This window comes from Ovis aries, chromosome 20 (genome assembly GCF_016772045.2).
Source record: "Ovis aries strain OAR_USU_Benz2616 breed Rambouillet chromosome 20, ARS-UI_Ramb_v3.0, whole genome shotgun sequence".
NCBI classification, from domain to species: domain Eukaryota; kingdom Metazoa; phylum Chordata; class Mammalia; order Artiodactyla; family Bovidae; genus Ovis; species Ovis aries.
In genome coordinates, this window is record NC_056073.1 from 29488595 (window position 1) to 29507282 (window position 18688).

Consider the following 18688-nt stretch of genomic DNA (forward strand, 5'->3'; position numbering starts at 1 on the left):
AGGGAGTATTATAAATGAATGGTCACGTGTATTTCACCATACATATCACAATGGATAAGGTAACTTTTATAGATTATCTGTAAGCAAATATGTCTCAGCCTCACACCAGTCCAGGCTTCCCTTGTGGTTCAGCTGGTAAAGAATCCATCCACAATGTGGGAGACCTGGGTTGGATCCCTGGGTTGGGAAGATCCCCTGGAGAAGGGAAAGTCCACCCACTCCAGTATTCTGGCCTGGAGAATTCCATGGACCGTATAGTCCATGGAGTCGCAAAGAGTCGGACAGGAATGAGCAACTTTCACTTTTGCCACACGAGTCCTATACCCTGAACTGTAGTGCATCAGAAAGGCTACAGATTCCATTTCCCAGACTCCAAATGCTGATGGGCAGAATTGGAGAACAGAGGGAAGGAAATGGTTCAAAGTTTTAACACTTTAGTTAATATCTGAAAGTATAATTATTTTCTAACAGCCTGGAAATTATGCAGTGTTTTAGCTGTTTAAGAATTCACTGAGACAAAAGGAATAATCACATGATTTATTATTTTATACAAATAAGTTACATTAGGATTGCTCAGGGGTTTTTTAGACCCTCAAAAATTTGAAGTAGCTTAGAAATTAGAATAAAAACAGGAATTTAGAAAGTTGTGCATAGGCTTTTGGATGACAGCTCAATTCCTAATAAACAAAATACATGGAACAGGCAAGAATATATCATAATGTTCAGTCATTAATTGGGAAAAGAGACCAGGAATGCTTGCTGTGCTGAAATTCCAAGGTCTCAGTTGATGCAGTAAACAAAAAGTTACTAAATCTGATAACTCCTTTAGTCTCTGCAGCTAATATATCAGCCTGTCAATATAATAAAAATAGCACACAGCAGAAGTAACATTTCTCTCCTCGGAACTTTCACAGTATTCAGTTCATCATTCACAAGTCACTGATCAGGATATTGCCTTATTTAAAAAACTTTTTTTTTTTGGCTGTATTGCATGGCATGCAGGATCTTAAGTCCCCGACCAGGGATTGAACCCATGCACCTAGCAGTGGAAGCATGGAGTCCCAACTCTGGCACTGTCTTATTTTTATGTGCAAGTCTTATCAATGTTATTATACTGAAAGTCTAAGCCCAAGTATGTATGCATGTGTGTGTCTATGCTTTATCCCCTTCATTGTCAGGAACAGGAGGCACTGAAAATTATTTTTCTACAATCTTCCCCTCCTCCATGGAGAAAATTTTTAGCTTCAGAAGGAGCAGAAAGAGTGAAAGGAGGCACAGTGGTCCTTTGTTAATCTCAATAGATAATACTTATTGAGTAAGTGTATAATGCTTTCTGATTTGTAAAAGGTTCTCATGTATATCTCTTCACATGACATAAGAAACAAATACCAAAAAAAAAAAAAAAAAAAAAGAACAGTGTTTAAGATCAGGGCTATTAACAAACATTTAGGAAAAATAAAGGTAAGGAGAGAAGAGGAAATGGTAAGCTTTATGGAGGTACCCATAATACAGTTAATATAAAAGGAAATTTTTACAGGCTTAAAAGGTTAACTGGAGAAAGTCTGCAGGTTCTTAGAAAACTAGTTTTAAATTATACTCCAATGAGGGAATCATGAAGGCAATGAAAGACCCAAGGGAAGTGATACTGGGAGAGGCCTACAGTTTACAAAGTCCCTAGTCAGCCTGGGGTTCTTCAGAGCAGGAATCCAGCAAGGGACTGGAGAACAGAAAACGTTCTGCTGGTGACTGAACAAAACTGGTCCAGGATTTCATCAAAGCAGAATCCTTTCTTGGCTTAATCTGGTAAAGCTGGAAGCTGGGGAGAGGGCACTCACACCTATGAAGATGGTATTGGTCTTTGAAGAGCTTCACAGAAGGTGATCTGAGTGAAAATAGGAGATACCAAGAAATTCTTATTGACAGTCTTGACTTAATAGGTTGATACTTTGGACATTATGGAATCATTTCTGTCAGATCCCAGGACTCCCAATGTGTTTCCAAAAAGATACATTTTCTCCTACCACCCATATTCAGGTCTCTATCATCGTTGGCTGCCTTTGACGCAGTCTTCCTCTCCCCAACCACAGGGCAGTTTTGAAAACATGAATGATACTTGTTATAAATATCTGGTGTGAATCCTCTAGCCTGGAAGAAGTTTAAGCCTAGCTGGCATAAGCCTTGATGCATCGTGGGCTCTAAGTTGGGAGAGAGGGATATCAATGGTGTCTTGGCACTTGGTTAGGTTCAAGATAACCAAAAAGTGAGAAACAAGCTGTTGAGCATCATAGGATTTATTTATATCGAGATACATAACCATTTTGGTCTGACTTGATCAACTGTTTTGTATTTACCTGAATGTGAAAGGTTTTCCCTAAAGAATAGCACAATTAATATGAACTAATATCGTTAACGCTGACTACAGACTGAAGTTGTTTGGATGCAACAGTCTCACAATGTCTTAATGATAAAGAAGCTGTTTAAGGCATTCTTACTATAACTCCTATGCTGGTGAAGAAATATGGATTCCTCTACCTCAACTCTCAGACGGTAAAGAATCTGCCGGCAATACAGAAGACCCAGGTTTGATCCCTTGGTTGGCAAGATCCCCTGGAGAAGGGAATGGCAACCCACTCCAGTATTCTTGCCTGGAGAATCCCTTGGGCAGAAGTGCCTGGCAGGCTACAGTCCATGGTGTCGCAAAGAGTTGGACATGACTGAGCAACTAACACACACACACACACTACCCCAACTCTGACAATCTTCTGTACTTGGCAATAAATATACTAGATTGACCCAGAATCTAGACCCTCAGAGAATTAGACAAGCACAAGTGGCCTTAAAAAGTCATCAGCAATGCAGACATTAGATTTTCAGAGCTATGAAGGTCGTTTCACTGGTATATTTAATAAATGTTTATAGCACCTGTATACAAGGCACAGTGGGGTGGGGATAAGACATCACTGATCCAACCAACAGGTGAGGGATTAATTATACGCAAAATGAACAGTCAGAACACCAGCCACCCAAATCAGAGAGCCATCCACCCAGAGACATCATAAAATGCTGGCTGAGAGTGATTAATTAGACAGCCTGGAAGCCCATTTAAGTCTAAAAGGTGAGAACTATTTCAGGCCCAACCTCTTCCAGACAATGTTCCCATAGCTTCCTATCAAACAAGTTTTTTTTTTTTTCAATCACCTTCTAGGTTGTAGAAGATAATTCATCTCAGACTCTATTTTCTAACAAACACCTGATGATACCTGGTGGGAAATAAAGCTCAGCTCAGTTTTCTAGTCAGCAAGGGTTCCAGGGTGGCTTCAGTTCAGTGAGGAAGGAACATCAACTCTGGCATGTAAGACATGGGTCACGGAGATAGAATTTTTTTCCCAACGTGGCTTCTCTGATGTTGAATAAGGTATGAAGTTCGGGTGAAGCCTTTTCCACATGTATCACACTGAAAGGGTTTCTCACCCGTGTGGATTTTTTGATGCTCAATAAGGCTTCTATTCCTAGTGAAACTTCTCTCACATTCATTACATTTATAAGACATAGCAGCCTCAACGTTTTCCCACTGGCTTTCCTTCCGCCCCTGACTCTCCCAGCTCTGTCCAGGGTCAGGATTCTGAAGGTTTTTATTGCCGTGGATCCTCTGATGTCTCAGAAGATGGGAATTCCGCCTAAAGGCTTTACCACACATGTTGCACTGGTAGGGCTTCTCCCCGGTATGGATTTTGTGATGTTCAAGGAGGCTGCAGCTCTGGCTAAATGTTTTCCCACAGTCATCACACTCGTAGGGCTTCTCCCCAGTGTGAGTTCTCTGGTGTTTGATAAGGTTTGAACTGTGACTGAAGACCTTGCCACATTCTTCACATTCATATGGCTTCTCACCAGTGTGAACTCTCTGATGAATGACGAGAGCAGAGCTTCCAATGAAGGTCTTGCCACAGTCCTCACATTCATAGGGTTTCTCCCCAGTGTGGATTCTCCTGTGCTTAGTCAGGCCTGAACTCTGAGCAAAAGTCTTTCCACATTCATGGCAATAGTGCCGCCTGTTTCCTGCGGCAGTTTTCTGCTTTCTTTGTAACCTGCCCTCCTGTTCACCAGCTTCTGCACAAGCGGGAATCTGGCCAGTGGCTTCACCCAGGTGGCGTGGTATCTGCCCAGGCTCCTGTGTTGGATGATCCTCATCTGGAGGCAGCTCTCTGATCTTCGGTTGCACCACACCACCTGAACAACAAACGGCCAGCAACTGTCAGTTATGTCCTGCCACAGAGGAAAGCTTTGTGATGAGTCCCAGGGAGGCAAGAATTACAGAGGCCTGGATATGGCAAGGATGAGGATGTAAGTATTAGAATACAGATGGGAATAAAGGAGGAGAACAGGGATGCTTGGGGGGAGGGAGACCTGAGAATGAGAATGGGGCTGTTGGAAGAAGGGTACAACCTGGGAAAGGAGAGACTGGAGGGAAGGTGGTGAGAAATACTGAAGACTGTGCTGGGGATACACACAGAGGCTCTAAATTCTGTAAAGTAAGAAGGGCCATGAAAGTAAGGCAGGGCCATGTGCTTGGGATTAGACACTAAAAGGGCTGAGCAGGGGGTGAGTAAACAAGGCAAGTAAAAGAATTTCTGAAATGTTCTGTGAGAAACAGGGAAAGCAGGAACTCAGAATTCAGTGACCACTGAAGGGTGTGGTCATTTCTGGCTGGAACCCAGGCAGAGGCAGTGTCCACCAAGTAAAACTGGCATCAGTGCTGGGAGATCTGAGTTGGAGTCCCTACTGTGCTGCCAATGAGCTGTGTGAAAACAAGCCAGGCGATCTTGTGTGTCTCTGCACCGCATCCTCATCTCTAAGGCCAGGCTCTGCAGTCAGTCTCTAGATCACTTCTAGCTCTCGCCCTATGGTTCCATGGTCCAGTTCCTGAAGAGACCCCTCAGCTTTCCTCTCCTGTCAGGGCTAGCAACAGGAAGGGAAGGGGAAGAAATCAGCATTTACTGAGCATCTACTATGAGCTACATCTAAACTAGAGGCTGTACCTATTTCATCCCACCTAAACTGGCAAGAACACTGGCAGTACAGATAAAAAAGCAAGGCCCATGGACTTCCCTAGTGGTTCAGTGGCTAACGCCCCGTGCTCCCAATGCTGGGGGCCTGGGTTGAGTCTCTGGTCAGGGAACTAGATCCCACATGCCCTAAGAGTTCCCATGCTGCAACTAAAGACTTCACATGCGGCAACTAAGGATCCCACATGCTACAACAAAGACTAGGCACAGGAAAAGCAAGACTCAGAAGGATTAATAAACTAGTCACATAGCCAGTTAGTAGTTGGGATTCAGATATGGCGGTTCTAATGCTAAACATAATTCAAACAGCTTCTAATAGCCTAGTAAATGCTAATATACAAAGGAAGCCAGGAGATCTTAGAAGAAATCAATGCCCATCAGTCTTACCCAAGGAGGTCAGGCTGCCACGGTTCTCCTGCCTTTTATCTCCATACAAGTTCACCTGAGATGAATCCAGCTGTGTCCATCCAGGGGAAACAGTCAGTGCCACATCTTCCATTTTAAATGGCCCCTAAAACAATAGGTAATCCCACTTAGTTCTACTTGCCCAAAATCACTCCCCAAGCAGTCATACTGAGTACAAGTTAGTCAAACAGAAAAGACAAACATCATATAATGTTGCTTATATGTGGAATCTAAAAAAAGGGTACAAATGAACTTATCAGAAATAGAATTACAGATGTAGAAAACAAACTTACAATTACTCAGGGATAAGAGGTAGGAAAGGATAAATTGGAAGATTGGGATTGACATATACATACTGCTGCCACTGCTGCTGCTAAGTCGCTTCAGTCGTGTCCGACTCTGTGTGACCCCATAGATGGTAGCCCACCAGGCTCCCCCGTCCCTGGGATTCTCCAGGCAAGAACACTGGAGTGGGTTGCCATTTCCTTCTCCAATGCATGAAAGTAAAAAGTGAAAGTGAAGTCGCTCAGTTGTGTCTGACTCCTAGCAACCCCATGGACTGCAGCCCACCAGGCTCCTCCGACCATGGGATTTTCCAGGCAAGAGTACTGGAGTGGGTTGCCATTGCTTCTTCGACATATACATACTACTACATATAAAATAGATAACTAGTAAGGACCTACTTCATAGCATAGGGGACTCTACTCAATACTCTGTAATGGCTTATATGGGAAAAGAATCTAAAAAGAGTAGAGTGGGATTTCCTTGATGGTCCAGTGGTTGAGACTCTACACTTCCACTGCAGAGGGATACAGGTTTGACCCCTGATCAAGGAACTAAGGTCCCATATGCTGTGTGGTGCAGCCAAAACATAAATTAATTTTTTAAAAAGAATGGATATATGTATATGCATAACTGATTCACTTTGCTGTATACCTGAAACTAACATATTATAAATCAACTATGCTCCAGTAAAAATTAAAAAAAAACAACAACAAACAACTAGGTACATGTAATGAAGGAACGTTCCCTTTACATGGGCTATTTATTAAAAACAAAACAAGTATGGTACACTTATGCCTACTTAACCCTGTCTCTAATACTATCTTCATAAAAAAAAAAAAAACCATTAAAGGAAAGAAATACACACATTACAATAAGTACTTTCACATAAATATCTAAAAAGTTCAGAAAGTGAAAGGTTTGGAAAATAAGGACCAATGCAGTGAAAGGAGTGGAACCATATCTAAACTTTTCAAAATATATGTGATGTGCTTCGGCAAACCAGGGATGGGGGCTTATTTATAGCAATGATTTTAAAATACAATGAAATCAAGGTCTAAGGTGAGGGAAACTAGATTCTACAGAGCCTCAAATACTTAGGTCTTCAAGCAGGACATGGAAGACCGGGTAAGAAATTAAAATTCAGGTTAAGCAAATGCTGTTCAGTATCTTGGACTAAAAGCACACACCTTCTGTGTTCCTTTAGGTCCCTAGGGGACAGAGCATGACTTTATATTCCTCACTAGCAGCACAGTTTTTGATACTTAAAAACAAAAAACAAATTACCATCACAACAAAATCTTCAGTTTGTATTTGCTAAATTTCCCTTGAAGAAGAAAATCTTGTTGATGAAAGAGTTGACCAAACAGATGGGGTAGGAAGAACCGAGAAGCACAGACATTCCCTCAGCTAGGAGTGAAACAGAAAAATCCTCTTAAGTGAACACCAAAATAATGACATATAGCAATCTTGGAATAGATGAGAAAACTCAAACTCCAGATGTATATAAGATGAGGGTGGAGGAGGAATGGGGAGAAGAGATCTACTGGGGAGCCCATCAGTAGTGAAGGGTGCTGGGTGCAGGGAGGGAGAGGGGCTCCAGCTCACCTGGGACCCTGGGGCGAACCTGGTGGCTATCACGGCATCTTCTCTGCAGTGCCCCCCAGGGACAAGCCTTGGAACCTGGAGAACTGAGAAGGAAAGCACTCTGGATGAGATCTACCCTGGCATTCAGACTTTCTGCCCGGTGGAATCCAAGTTCAAACACTGCATAGATAAATTGCCACAAAGAAGTTTATACAGCATGTGTGCCTTTCCAAAATTCCTGATCCTGGCCAGCTCAAATCCTTAGACCTAAAGAGATGTGGTATGCTCCACAGAGGCACGGAATTGATGGGCAGATCCTTGGTAAGAAATGGAAGCAGCATAAAGGCAAAACAAAGCATTCCATCTAAAGAGTCTTTCATCTTGAACATTCTGGAAAGAGTGGATAAGAGGATATTTGTTCTTGCTAAAATTTATTTAGAAGCTTAGAGTGCTTTTTTTCTTTAGTTCTATTATAAAAGACTAAGAAGAGTCAGATTAGGCTGAGCCCAGAAAGAAGGAAATAGGAATCTGCTTATATAGAACTTGCTCAGATTCAAGAGAAATAAAGGGGAACTTCAGGTTTTCCTATAAAAGGTGAACTTGGCAGGAGGCAGAAAATAGGTTAGGCTAGGATCTCTTTTGAGAAATAAAGATTTCATGTTGGCTGGCATATCCCAGTGTTATTTGTCTTGGAAATCTGCCCAAATAGTCACAGCACATGGGAAACACTCAGGAAAATATAGCAGTTTCTTACTGAGTGATTTTTCACCCCGTTCTAGTGACAGGTTTTGAAGATTTACACTCTTTGATTTGCACAAGTCCTACAATTCTGGAATATTCTGACAGGCTGTACACATTCTGTCTTACGTTCCTCCTAGCACTCATGAATATCTGAACGTGTATTATTAATTTATTTGCTATTCTCCTTACTAGAATGTAAGCTCCACTGGAGGAAGAAATCTATGCTATGGACCAGGCTATTCCTGATATGCACAACACTAACACTGGCTACCACATAGGGAACCTCCAGAAATATATGTTGAATGAATGGAGTTAACTGTGTTGCTAACAAAAAATCAACTCTTTCCAAACACCAATTTTAATAAAGTCTTATTTATCATGTCCAGGTTTGGTTAGGAAAGCTTTCCACTATTGTTTGAAATTTCCCTGCTAGTCTCAGTCTCAAAGAGAAGTAGATCTGTGATGGGCATATAAAGCACTTATCCACAGATCTGTCCTTTAGGGGATCCTTAAGTGAAACTGGGTGAAGTCTGTAGAATTCATACTGCCCAGAAGATAACACTCACCTCTGTCTGGACTGGATCCCAGAGATTCATGCTTGAGCAGAGCCTTCACTGGCTGGAACTGGATATTTTGTGGCCTCTGAATGGGTGTCAACACTGCCATCTTGCAGCAGAGCAGTTCTTGACCCTGGCCACCACCTGGGACCTAAAAGTCATTCATTTATTTATACAGACACTTCTATCACATTCTCTGTGTGTCAGTACTTTCTATTTCCCAGTATTTTCTATTTCCTTTCTATGCATTATTTCTAAGAGCTTTATGAATATTAACTTAATGCAGATAGCAACAACCTTAGCTAGGTACTTTTATTACCTGCATTCTTGTAATGGTGAAACTGAGGCACAGTGTTAAAGCAACTTGCCCAAGGTCACCCAGCTTAGGCAGAATGACTCCAGAGTCCACGTTCTTTAGCATTACTCTGTAAAGTGAAGTCGCTCAGTCGTGTCTGACTCTTTGTGACCCCATGGACTGTAGCCTACCAGGCTCCACCCTCCCTGGGATTCTCCAGGCAAGAGTACTGCAGTGGGTTGCCATTTCCTTCTCCAAGGGATCTTCCCAACCAGGGATTGAGCCCAGGTCCCCCGCATTCCAGGCAGACGCTTTAACCTCTGAGCCACCTGTGCTCCCTCATTATTTATATTTGTGATTTTGTGAAAACTCTTTGGGAACTGGTGCTAAGTTCTCAGAGAACACTAATATGTTTTCTTATCCTAAAAAAAAGGATAATAATTTCTAGCTTGCGGGGCTTTGCAAACCAGCAAATAAGATCCCAGTGTGTGAAATCACCTAACACAGGGCCTAGTGATGGTATGTCCTCATTAAATGCAGGTTTCCTTCCAGACATTTGTAATTAATGGGTTTTCAAGCCACTGTCACAATCATTAGCTCATGTGCAGCTTAGAATTTTCCACAACAACTATAAGAAATGAAAAGCCTGAAGCTGAAACTTGAAGTGATTCTTCTCTTATTACAGGGCTAAGAGGCACTAATGCCTACTCAAGAATCGTGGTCTCTGGGTCACCAATTAGAAGCCTTTGGTCTGGTTATGTACATGCTGAAAGGAACACACAAGAATACAAGATAATAAAGAGGGAATTTAGTCTTATACAATATTCAGGAAGATGTAAATAAATATGAACCCAGGGGTCTCTAACTTGTGGTCCACAGATTCCCTCCTAAGTATTCCATGAATATGAATAGGAAAAATTATTTTTACTAGACTCTAAGCAAAATTCATTATTTCCTTCAATCATGAGTGGAAGCAACAAACCAAGGTGTTACGGACAGTACAAAAGACTGTCACCAATTGCAACTGGAGGTGTTTTCACATCACATTACAACCAGGTAAATGATATCAAAGATATTCACCACCACTTTGAAATTATACTAGAGTTATTAGGCCTGTCCTTCGATCTCACTATTTAGTGCATTAATTTTTAAAAGCGCATATATAACTTTACCATACATTTACTTCTTTGCTAACTGTATTTCAATATAATTGAGTTGCTTTTAATTCTTTACATTCTACTTCAGGTATTTAATAAATACTATTATGTGAAGGAGTCCAGAGACTTCACTTTACTGTCAAAGAGATTTATAGTACCAAAAGAGACGGAGAGTTTCTGGATCATAAAGAAAAGCCTCTCACTCTTATCTTGAGATTTCAGGAAGAAGCAGACCACAGCTTGCAGACACTAAACCTGTTCTACCTGCTGCACTGGCCCATCCGGCTGCCTCTCCAGATACTCCAAGAGCGCCACCACCTCCTCCCCGCTCTCCGGATGCTGCTCCCGCACCCAGCTCTGCAGGTCCGTCGGCAGGATGGTCAGGAACTGCTCCAGCACCAACAGCTCCAGCATCTGCTCCTTGCTGTGCGTCTCAGGCCGCAGCCACAGTCGGCAGAGCTCCCGAAGTCGGCTCAGCGCCTCGCGGGGCCCCTCAGCCTCTGGGTAGCGGAAGCCTCGGAAGTGTTGGCGGGAGTGTTCGGGGCTTGGAGCCGGGCTGCCTGGGGCGCGCCCGTCTGCAGCCAAGACAGAGGCATCCTCTTTTTCCACCTTCACGGTCAGGATCCCCGTCCGGTCCTCTGCAGACTGGGCGTCCAAAACTGCGCTTTCCTTCGATTCCCTAGCCATTGTGGACCAAGGCAGTACTTAAGCCTCACTCTACCTGAGAGCTATATGTCTTCGGAAAATTCTTGAAAGGTGGGAAATCACTATAGGACAGTAAAACTGCAGCGGTCCACTTCCGCGTGTCCAGGGGCGAGGACACACCTGGGGAGCAGCTTCACAGGTTGCCCCCTGCAGTCCGCGCCTCTGCAGCGTCCTCCTCTGCACCCCACCCTGAATCTCACAATAAGTATCTCCAAAGATGTCTTGGTGCAATGAGCAGTCTCCAGATGCTGGGGAAAAATTGAGACTGTGGGGCACAGGAAGCCCAAGTGGGACTCAATACCACTTCCCGGGCCCTCTAGGAAGAGCCTCTCGGTGGTTGTCCCCGAGTTAACCCATTAGCAACCATGCCCTTACCTCCAAGTGAAGCAGTTAGGGGAGGAGAAAGAAAGGATGACAGGCCCTGAATCATAAGAAATAAGACTAGATCTTTCGATGTTGTAAGGATGCTGTTGTGGCCTATACCATGCTCTGATGTAAGCTTGACTAAAGAGCTGGCATAAAACTGTCACTAAAGTTCAGTAAAAAGCAGGGTTTTCTCAGAGCTCCAGGCAGGAGGACACTGCCTGGAAACCTGCCAGCAAAGCCATTGAGATTGCTCCTGCAAAAGTAACTAAAGTTTCCATTCCTCCTCCCCCTCTGCACATAACAGTTATCCCTTTGTATTTTCCATGGCTTCTCAGGCAAGCAGGCTTTCAGGCTTCCCACTTCCAGAAGCTCTCTAGTCCTGTTATCTCCTTTCTTTGCTCTTGTTTCTTCATAGCCCTCATTTACCATCTGGCATAATAGTTAGATCTGTAGATTCTCAAGCCAAGTTATCTGAGTAATCCTGGCTTTACCACATACTAACTGGGTGACTTTGGTAAATTATTTCAGCTTTCTGTGCCTGACTTTCCCAATCTATAAATGGGGATAGTAACAGTAGATAGTGATGGAAGAAATTTTCACCTATTGAAGCATGGGGAAGTTAGTCTGACTTACAAGATGTACATCTGCTTTAACCATTAAAAAAAAATGCATTCACCTTATTGTTCACAATGTCCGCTTTGAAGATAGGGATAAATGCCCCCCACCTCCTATGAGGCCAATGTTATTTGTTCTGACAAGATATGAAACTGTGGTTCAGGCAGAGTTGGAACTGGGCAGGGGTGGGTGGAATGCATTGTGGATATGGTTTCAGACATGTTTCTGCATCACTGAGAACTTGAATTTTCTGAACTGTATCAAACTCAAGGATACTACCAACCATTCTCAAAACAATATCTGCTAATAGCTGCCAGCTGCAACCTTATGGTGTCAAGGTCTCTCCTTGCAACTATGCAACCATGAGCCAGATTCCTCATGTCAGAAAAGCAGTTACAAACATGAAAAAGAGAAAGGCCAAAATGATCCTGTGGTGTTGGATTGGAATCTAAGGTATCAACATGAACTCAAGTCCCAAAATCTACAGTTACTTATAGAAATAAATATAAATGTACACAAGTCAGTGTATAAGTGTATATATATAGTATTTGATAAATGGCACTGCAATGTTTTGAGATAAATGGAAAAAATAAAACAAATTCTAATTGTTTAAAGAAAGAAAAGTCAAATAGCAAAACTTTCACACTTTTAGAAAAAAATTAGAAGCATTTCTTTATGCTCTTGAGTATAAAATACACAGACTGCACAAAATGTGAAGGAAAAATGTAGTACATTTGACATCATTAAAACTTAAAACCACATCAAAAGATACCAGAAACAAGTGGAAACTACAAACAGAAGACTGATGGAAGATATTTGTGAGCCATATGACCAACAAGGATCAATACCCAGATCATACAAAGAGCATCAACAAATAAACAAGAAAAAAGCCAACAGTCAAACAGAATAATTGACAAGAACTATGCACAGGCAATTTACAGATAAGGAGTCTGGAGTGACCAACAAACAAGCAAAGATCTTTAACTTCATTAGTTACTCAGTTCACTTCAGTGAATTCAGTCGCTCAGTCGTGTCCGACTCTTTGGGACCCCATGAGTCGCAGCACGCCAGGCCTCCTTGTCCATCACCAACTCCTGGAGTTCACTCAAACTCACGTCGATCAAGTCAGTGATGCCATCCAGCCATCTCATCCTCTGTCGCCCCCTTCTCCTCCTGTCCCCAATCCCTCCCAGCATCAGAGTCTTTTCCAATGAGTCAACTCTTCACATGAAGTGGCCAAAGTACTGGAGCTTCAGCTTTAGCATCATTCCTTCCAAAGAACACCCAGGACTGATCTCCTTCAGAATGGACTGGTTGGATCTCCTTGCGGTTCAAGGGACTCTCAAGAGTCTTCTCCAGCACTACAGTTCAAAAGCATCAATTCTTCAGTGCTCAGCTTCCTTCACAGTCCAACTCTCACATCCCTACATGACTACTGGAAAAACCGTAGCCTTGACTAGATAGACCTTTGTTGGCAAAGTAATGTCTCTGCTTTTGAATATGCTATCTAGGTTGGCCATAACTTTCCTTCCAAGGAGTAAGCATCTTTTAATTTCATGGCTGCAATCACCATCTGCAGTGATTTTGAAGCCCCCAAAAATAAAAAGTCTGACACTGTTTCCACTGTTTCCCCATCTATTTCCTATGAAGTGATGGGACCGGATGCCATGATCTTCGTTTTCTGAATGTTGAGCTTTAAGCCAACTTTTCCACTCTCCTCTTTCACTTTCATCAAGAGGCTTTTTAGCTCCTCTTCACTTTCTGCCATAAGGGTGGTGTCATCTGCATATCTGAGGTTTTTGATATTTCTCCCGGCAATCTGATTCCAGCTTGTGCTTCATCCAGCCCAGCGTTTCTCATGATGTATTCTGTATAGAAGTTAAATAAGCAGGGTGACAATATACAGCCTTGACGTCCTCCTTTTCCTATTTGTAACCAGTCTGTTGTTCCATGACCAGTTCTAACTGTTGCTTCCTGACCTGCATATTGGTTTCTCAAGAGGCAGGTCAGGTGGTCTGGTATTCCCATCTCTTTCAGAAATTTCCACAGTTTATTGTGATCCACATGGTCAAAGGCTTTGGCATAGTCAATAAAGCAGAAATAGATGTTTTCCTGGAACTCTCTTGCTTTTTCGATGATCCAGCGGATGTTGGCAATTTGATCTCTGGTTCCTCTGCCTTTTATAAAACCATCAAATTTTAATATATTTCATACTAATACCTCAGCAAAATTTTGCAGTTTCAGTAATATTTGCTAATAAGAATGTGAAAATTTTTGAACTCATATATAGCTGATGGATATGTAAGCTGGTGTGATCATCTTAAAAGGCAATGTCAATATATACTGTAAAGTTGAGAATGATATACACATGGACTTAACAGCTTTAAATTATTTATCTTGTAGGAGTCTTGAACGTGAACAATTATGTTAATTGAGTCACTTTTCAGAGCCGGACACTATTTTAAGTATTCAGGATACAACACTGACAAAAAAAGGACAAAGATTTCTGACCTCATGAAGTTTATATTCCAGTGGGGACTGACAAAAGATAAACAATGAGAAGGATAAATACATAAATTTTAATAGGACATTATGAAAATGATAGTTTTTTAATAAAGGAATAAAAGAATAAGGAGAAGACCTTAATCTTTTTTTTTTTTACCACTCTATTCTACAAGATTGTTTATGTCATTGGTAATCTTGAAAGATGAGATAACATATCCCAATGATCAATTAGCAAGCTTACTTACTGCATATTATAAAAGCTGAGGATTTTGTAAATTCAGGTTTTCTGGATGCAACATAGATACGCTGTGTGTATAGCACCCACCTGAGCCCATCATGTCACTTCCTTGGGACTTGGGGGCAAGGGAAGCTGATGCAAATATGATGATCTCATGCTGCTCGCCATCTATGAATAACAAGTGTTAGGCTTGCAATCTATAAGAAATGGGCTAGTTAAAGAAGTAATGATCAGGGCCTTATAACCTGGATCCATGCAACAAGACACGTAGGAGCACTGAAGACTCAAGGAGGACTGTCATGCATAAGAAGGTTTTTGAGAATTGGAGAAGAACAACAATTACGACTTTGAAACAGTATGGCTATAGGTGGGGGAGGATGCGGACATCCGTGCACTGGAGAAACATAATGAAATTCTGAGGGCAAAATGTGAAAGGCATTGGGCCTCCATGGAATCATATAAAATTCTTTCTTTCTGTCCCAGGAAACTCATATTTTATGCCAGATTCCATGAAAGAATCACAGGCTAAGTTAATTAGCTTGTTGAAAGTGAAAGTCGCTCAGTCATGTCTGACTCTTTGCGACCATGACCCCATGGACTATACAGTCCATAGCCTTCTCCAGGCCAGAATACTGGAGTGGGTAGCCTTTCCCTTCTCCAGGGGATCTTCTCAACCCAGGGACTGAATCCACGTCTCCCACATCGACGGCAGATTCTTTACCAGCTGAGCCACCAGGGAAGCCCAAGAATACTGGAATCGGTAGCCTATCCCTTCTCCAGCAGATTTTCCCAACCCAGGAGTCAAACCAGGGTCTCCTGCACTGCAGGCAGATTCTTTACCAGCTGAGCTACCAGGGAAGCCCTAATTAGCTTGTTAGTAGAGTAAAATGAAATTCCAGACCCTGAAAATCTGAGAAAATATGTCCACCAGTCCTTATTGATGTCCTTTTGGGCTTGTTTAATCTTGGGTCAAAGACCCTATTATGCATATACATAAATCTCAAGATTTGGAGCATTACTTATGAATTTTCCTTAGACATATATTCCCTTTCAATATTATGGTGATAAAGCTTTGCATGCATAACTGTTTTTTTAATAATTCTAATTTCCTCAAGATATATACATACATATACTGGCATAGAAGCCCAGTACTCACTCTAGACACATTTTAACTCTCACACTGCTTTCACCTCTTGAGGAACAGTCACCTCGCTGCCAAACAAAATTAAAGAAAAGATAGTATGGCTAATTTGTAGACTCTTTAAAAATAGTTTATGAACTCCTCTCCATGGTCAATTTTAAAGACCCCCTAAAAGCTAAAAGACTCATTTCTCTGCTGAAACAGAGAAATTCAGGGAGCTCAAGTTCCCCCATCTAATTAGTAGAAAAATTAGGATAGAAGCTTTGTACCCAGAGTTTCAGTTATCCAGTAAGATTTTTACCCACCTATATGGTCAGAGGAGCCTGTCCATGGGGTTGCAAAGAGTTGGACACGATTGAGTGACTAGCACACACACACACACACACACACACACACACACACACACACACACACGCACACTGTTTCTCATAAACAGTACCCCTCACCTGTATCAATCAGCTGTTGTGCAGGTGACAATGGTGACTCTCCTGGCTTGGGTAGCCCAGAGTCTCATAAATAAGACTGGAATTTCAGTCATACTTAAGGAAGCAGTGGAGAAGGCAATGGCATCCCACTCCAGTACTCTTGCCTGGAAAATCCCATGGACAAAGGAGCCTGGTAGCCTGCAGTCCATGGGGTTGCCAAGAGTCGGATACGACTGAGTGACTTCACTTTCACTTTTCACTTTCATACATTGGAGAAGGAAATGGCAACCCACTCCAGTGTTCTTGCTTGAAGAATCCCAGGGATGGGGGAGCCTGGTGGGCTGCCGTCTATGGGGTCACACAGAGTCGGACACGACTGAAGCCACTTAGCAGTAGCAGCAGCAGCAGTAAGGAAGCAGATTCAGGAAAGTAAATGATAGAATCTGAGGAAGTTGGAAAGTGGCAAATGACACCAATCACTTGCATAGGTACTGCCACTGTGAAAGGCTACAATATGAGCTGTGATAAAAGCCAGTCTTTGATGTAATCTCAAAGAGAAGGCCAGTATATTCCTTCTCTCTCCATTTCTCTACTTTTCTCCCAAAGGAATAGGGGCAAACCTGGAAACACCCCCTTAGATACCTGAATTCTATGAGTCAAAGAAAGGTTTCTAGGGGTGAACAGAATGTAGAAGACATCTAGATTTTTCTGAATTGAGGGTTGAATTTTGAGTTAACTTCTTGCTGTGTGAGCCTCAGAGAATCTTCTGCTTATAGCCTTCAGCTAGCTCATCTGATATTAATACCTTTGTATTCAACAGTTAGTTCTATACCTTAAAAGTACTCCCAAAGCACTGGCTTCTGCTGCACTGGGTATCATCTTGTCAGGATAGGCAGGGTGACCAGCAACTGGTCTGAGGGTGAGGACGTCATCCAGAACGTGAAGAGGAGATGGTGATTGTGCTGGAGGATCTGGAGAGAGAAACTGGTAGACCAGGAGAGCTGATGAAAAGGTTGATGTGGGACTGTATGTATGTGTGTGTGTGGGGGGGTGGGTGTGCACGTGTGAAAAAAATCAAAGTGGGAGTCAGGGCTCCCTCTGAAAAGGCTCCACCACACCTGTTTCTTGTCATTCCACCACACATCAAGCAATAGTTCTTAACTTTGTTTAGTTTTTGGACCCTTTTGAAAATATGATGGACACTATAGATCCTCAGGGTAATAAAATTAACCACTACCATAGTAATACCCTTTTAAATCTAAACATTTTTAATTACTCATAGGTCCCAGCTGATCCTCTCTGGCAGGAAGTAGGCAAGAAAGAGTTGTATGTCTCCAAACAGATTAGAAATCCCTGAAATTTCACCTCAGGTCCCACAAACCACACCCCCTTCAAGAGTCTAGTGAGGGGACAGGCTGCCTCTGGGAGCTCACCTCTTCTAGAAAGTCTCAGCTGACTTCAGTGGGAGGTGAGCCACTCTGCAGTCGTGAGACAGTTTCAGGTAGTCAAATGGACAGGGATGGATTTTTTTTTTTTTAACAGATGCTTTTTCTGGTTATATACATTTGTTTAAAAATGGATTGAATGCTAAATTCATACTCACTCCTTAGTTTACAAGGATAGAGCAACTAGAATCACATGATAAAGTATCTCCTGAATTGATTCTCTTTAAACAGTTGTAATTTTAAAAAAATCTTGACTCTGTTGTTAATGTTTGACAGATCACCGACAGCTTTCACCTCCTATTTTCCCCTTCCTTTCTCCCCCACATGTGAGTAAGTTTATAAGAAATGTGCTTCCTCAGTTGGCACCTCAAGCTATGCAAGTCCTTACCTTATCTGTGCATAAGAAGTATTTCCTGGACCCATCCTCTAACCACAATAAAAACCAGGGCCACTAGCTCTTACCCTCGTTTGCACTGGTGGTGGTGGTTTAGTCGCTAAGTCTTGTCTGCCTCTTGTGATACCATGAACTGTTATTTCCTTCTCCAGGAAGCTCCTTCTCTGAGCTTCCCTGGCTGTCTGCAATGCAGGAGACCCAGGCTTAATCCCTGTGTTGGGAAGATCCCCTGGAGAAGGAAATGGCAACCCACTCCAGTATTCTTGCCTAGAGAAGTTCATGGACAGGGAAGCCTGGTGGCTATGTCCTTGGGGTCACAAAGAGTCAGACACAACTGAGTAACTAACACTTTAATATACCCGATAGAAAGCAAAATTTCAAATTCTGTCTTGGAAGTTCCAGTCTCAGCTCTCTTAACCTGTGACATCCTTTGCACCATTCAAGTCAATTCTGGACCAGCCTGGGTGCTGCCCTACTAACCCCCAAAAGTTCCTTGATGAGAATAAAACATTTTTCATTCATTCTTCATAGCATCATCCCTAGTAATTAGAAGGGGAATTCATACCACCTCTGTACAACAAGCACATTCACAGCTCAAAAAGAGGTAACACAAAGAGAAAGGGTCATGTAGTCCTCCATCTACCTCAGTTACCATGTTGATAGTCTGTTGCATATTTCCCCTACATGATCAAATATTGACACATCCAGAAGCATTCTGGACCATTTGGGGTATGTTCCTAGGCTCATCTTCATTCCTTCTACTGACA

At 42.3% G+C, this 18688-nt stretch overlaps 1 protein-coding gene across 3 annotated transcripts; it reads right to left on the reverse strand.

The window, feature by feature from the left end:
* Positions 1 to 522: 522 nt before the first annotated feature.
* Positions 523 to 11061, reverse strand: ZKSCAN4 (zinc finger with KRAB and SCAN domains 4). 3 transcript variants are annotated; one of them, XR_006057290.2, is made up of 6 exons: positions 10352 to 11061; positions 8645 to 8786; positions 7359 to 7441; positions 5451 to 5574; positions 3261 to 4227; positions 523 to 1882 (listed from the first exon to the last, which is right to left on the reverse strand). XR_006057290.2 is itself a non-coding variant. In XM_042237156.2 (5 exons), exons 1-5 carry the CDS (start codon positions 10772 to 10774, stop codon positions 3365 to 3367), a joined length of 1548 nt encoding a protein of 515 aa, XP_042093090.1. In that variant the 5' UTR covers positions 10775 to 11061; the 3' UTR covers positions 523 to 3364. The 3 variants fall into 3 exon arrangements, 2 of the variants coding, with proteins under 2 accessions (XP_042093090.1, XP_027814846.1); XM_042237156.2 differs by having other exon boundaries at positions 523 to 4227; positions 10439 to 11061; XM_027959045.3 differs by having other exon boundaries at positions 523 to 4227.
* Between the last annotated feature and the right edge of the window lie 7627 nt (positions 11062 to 18688).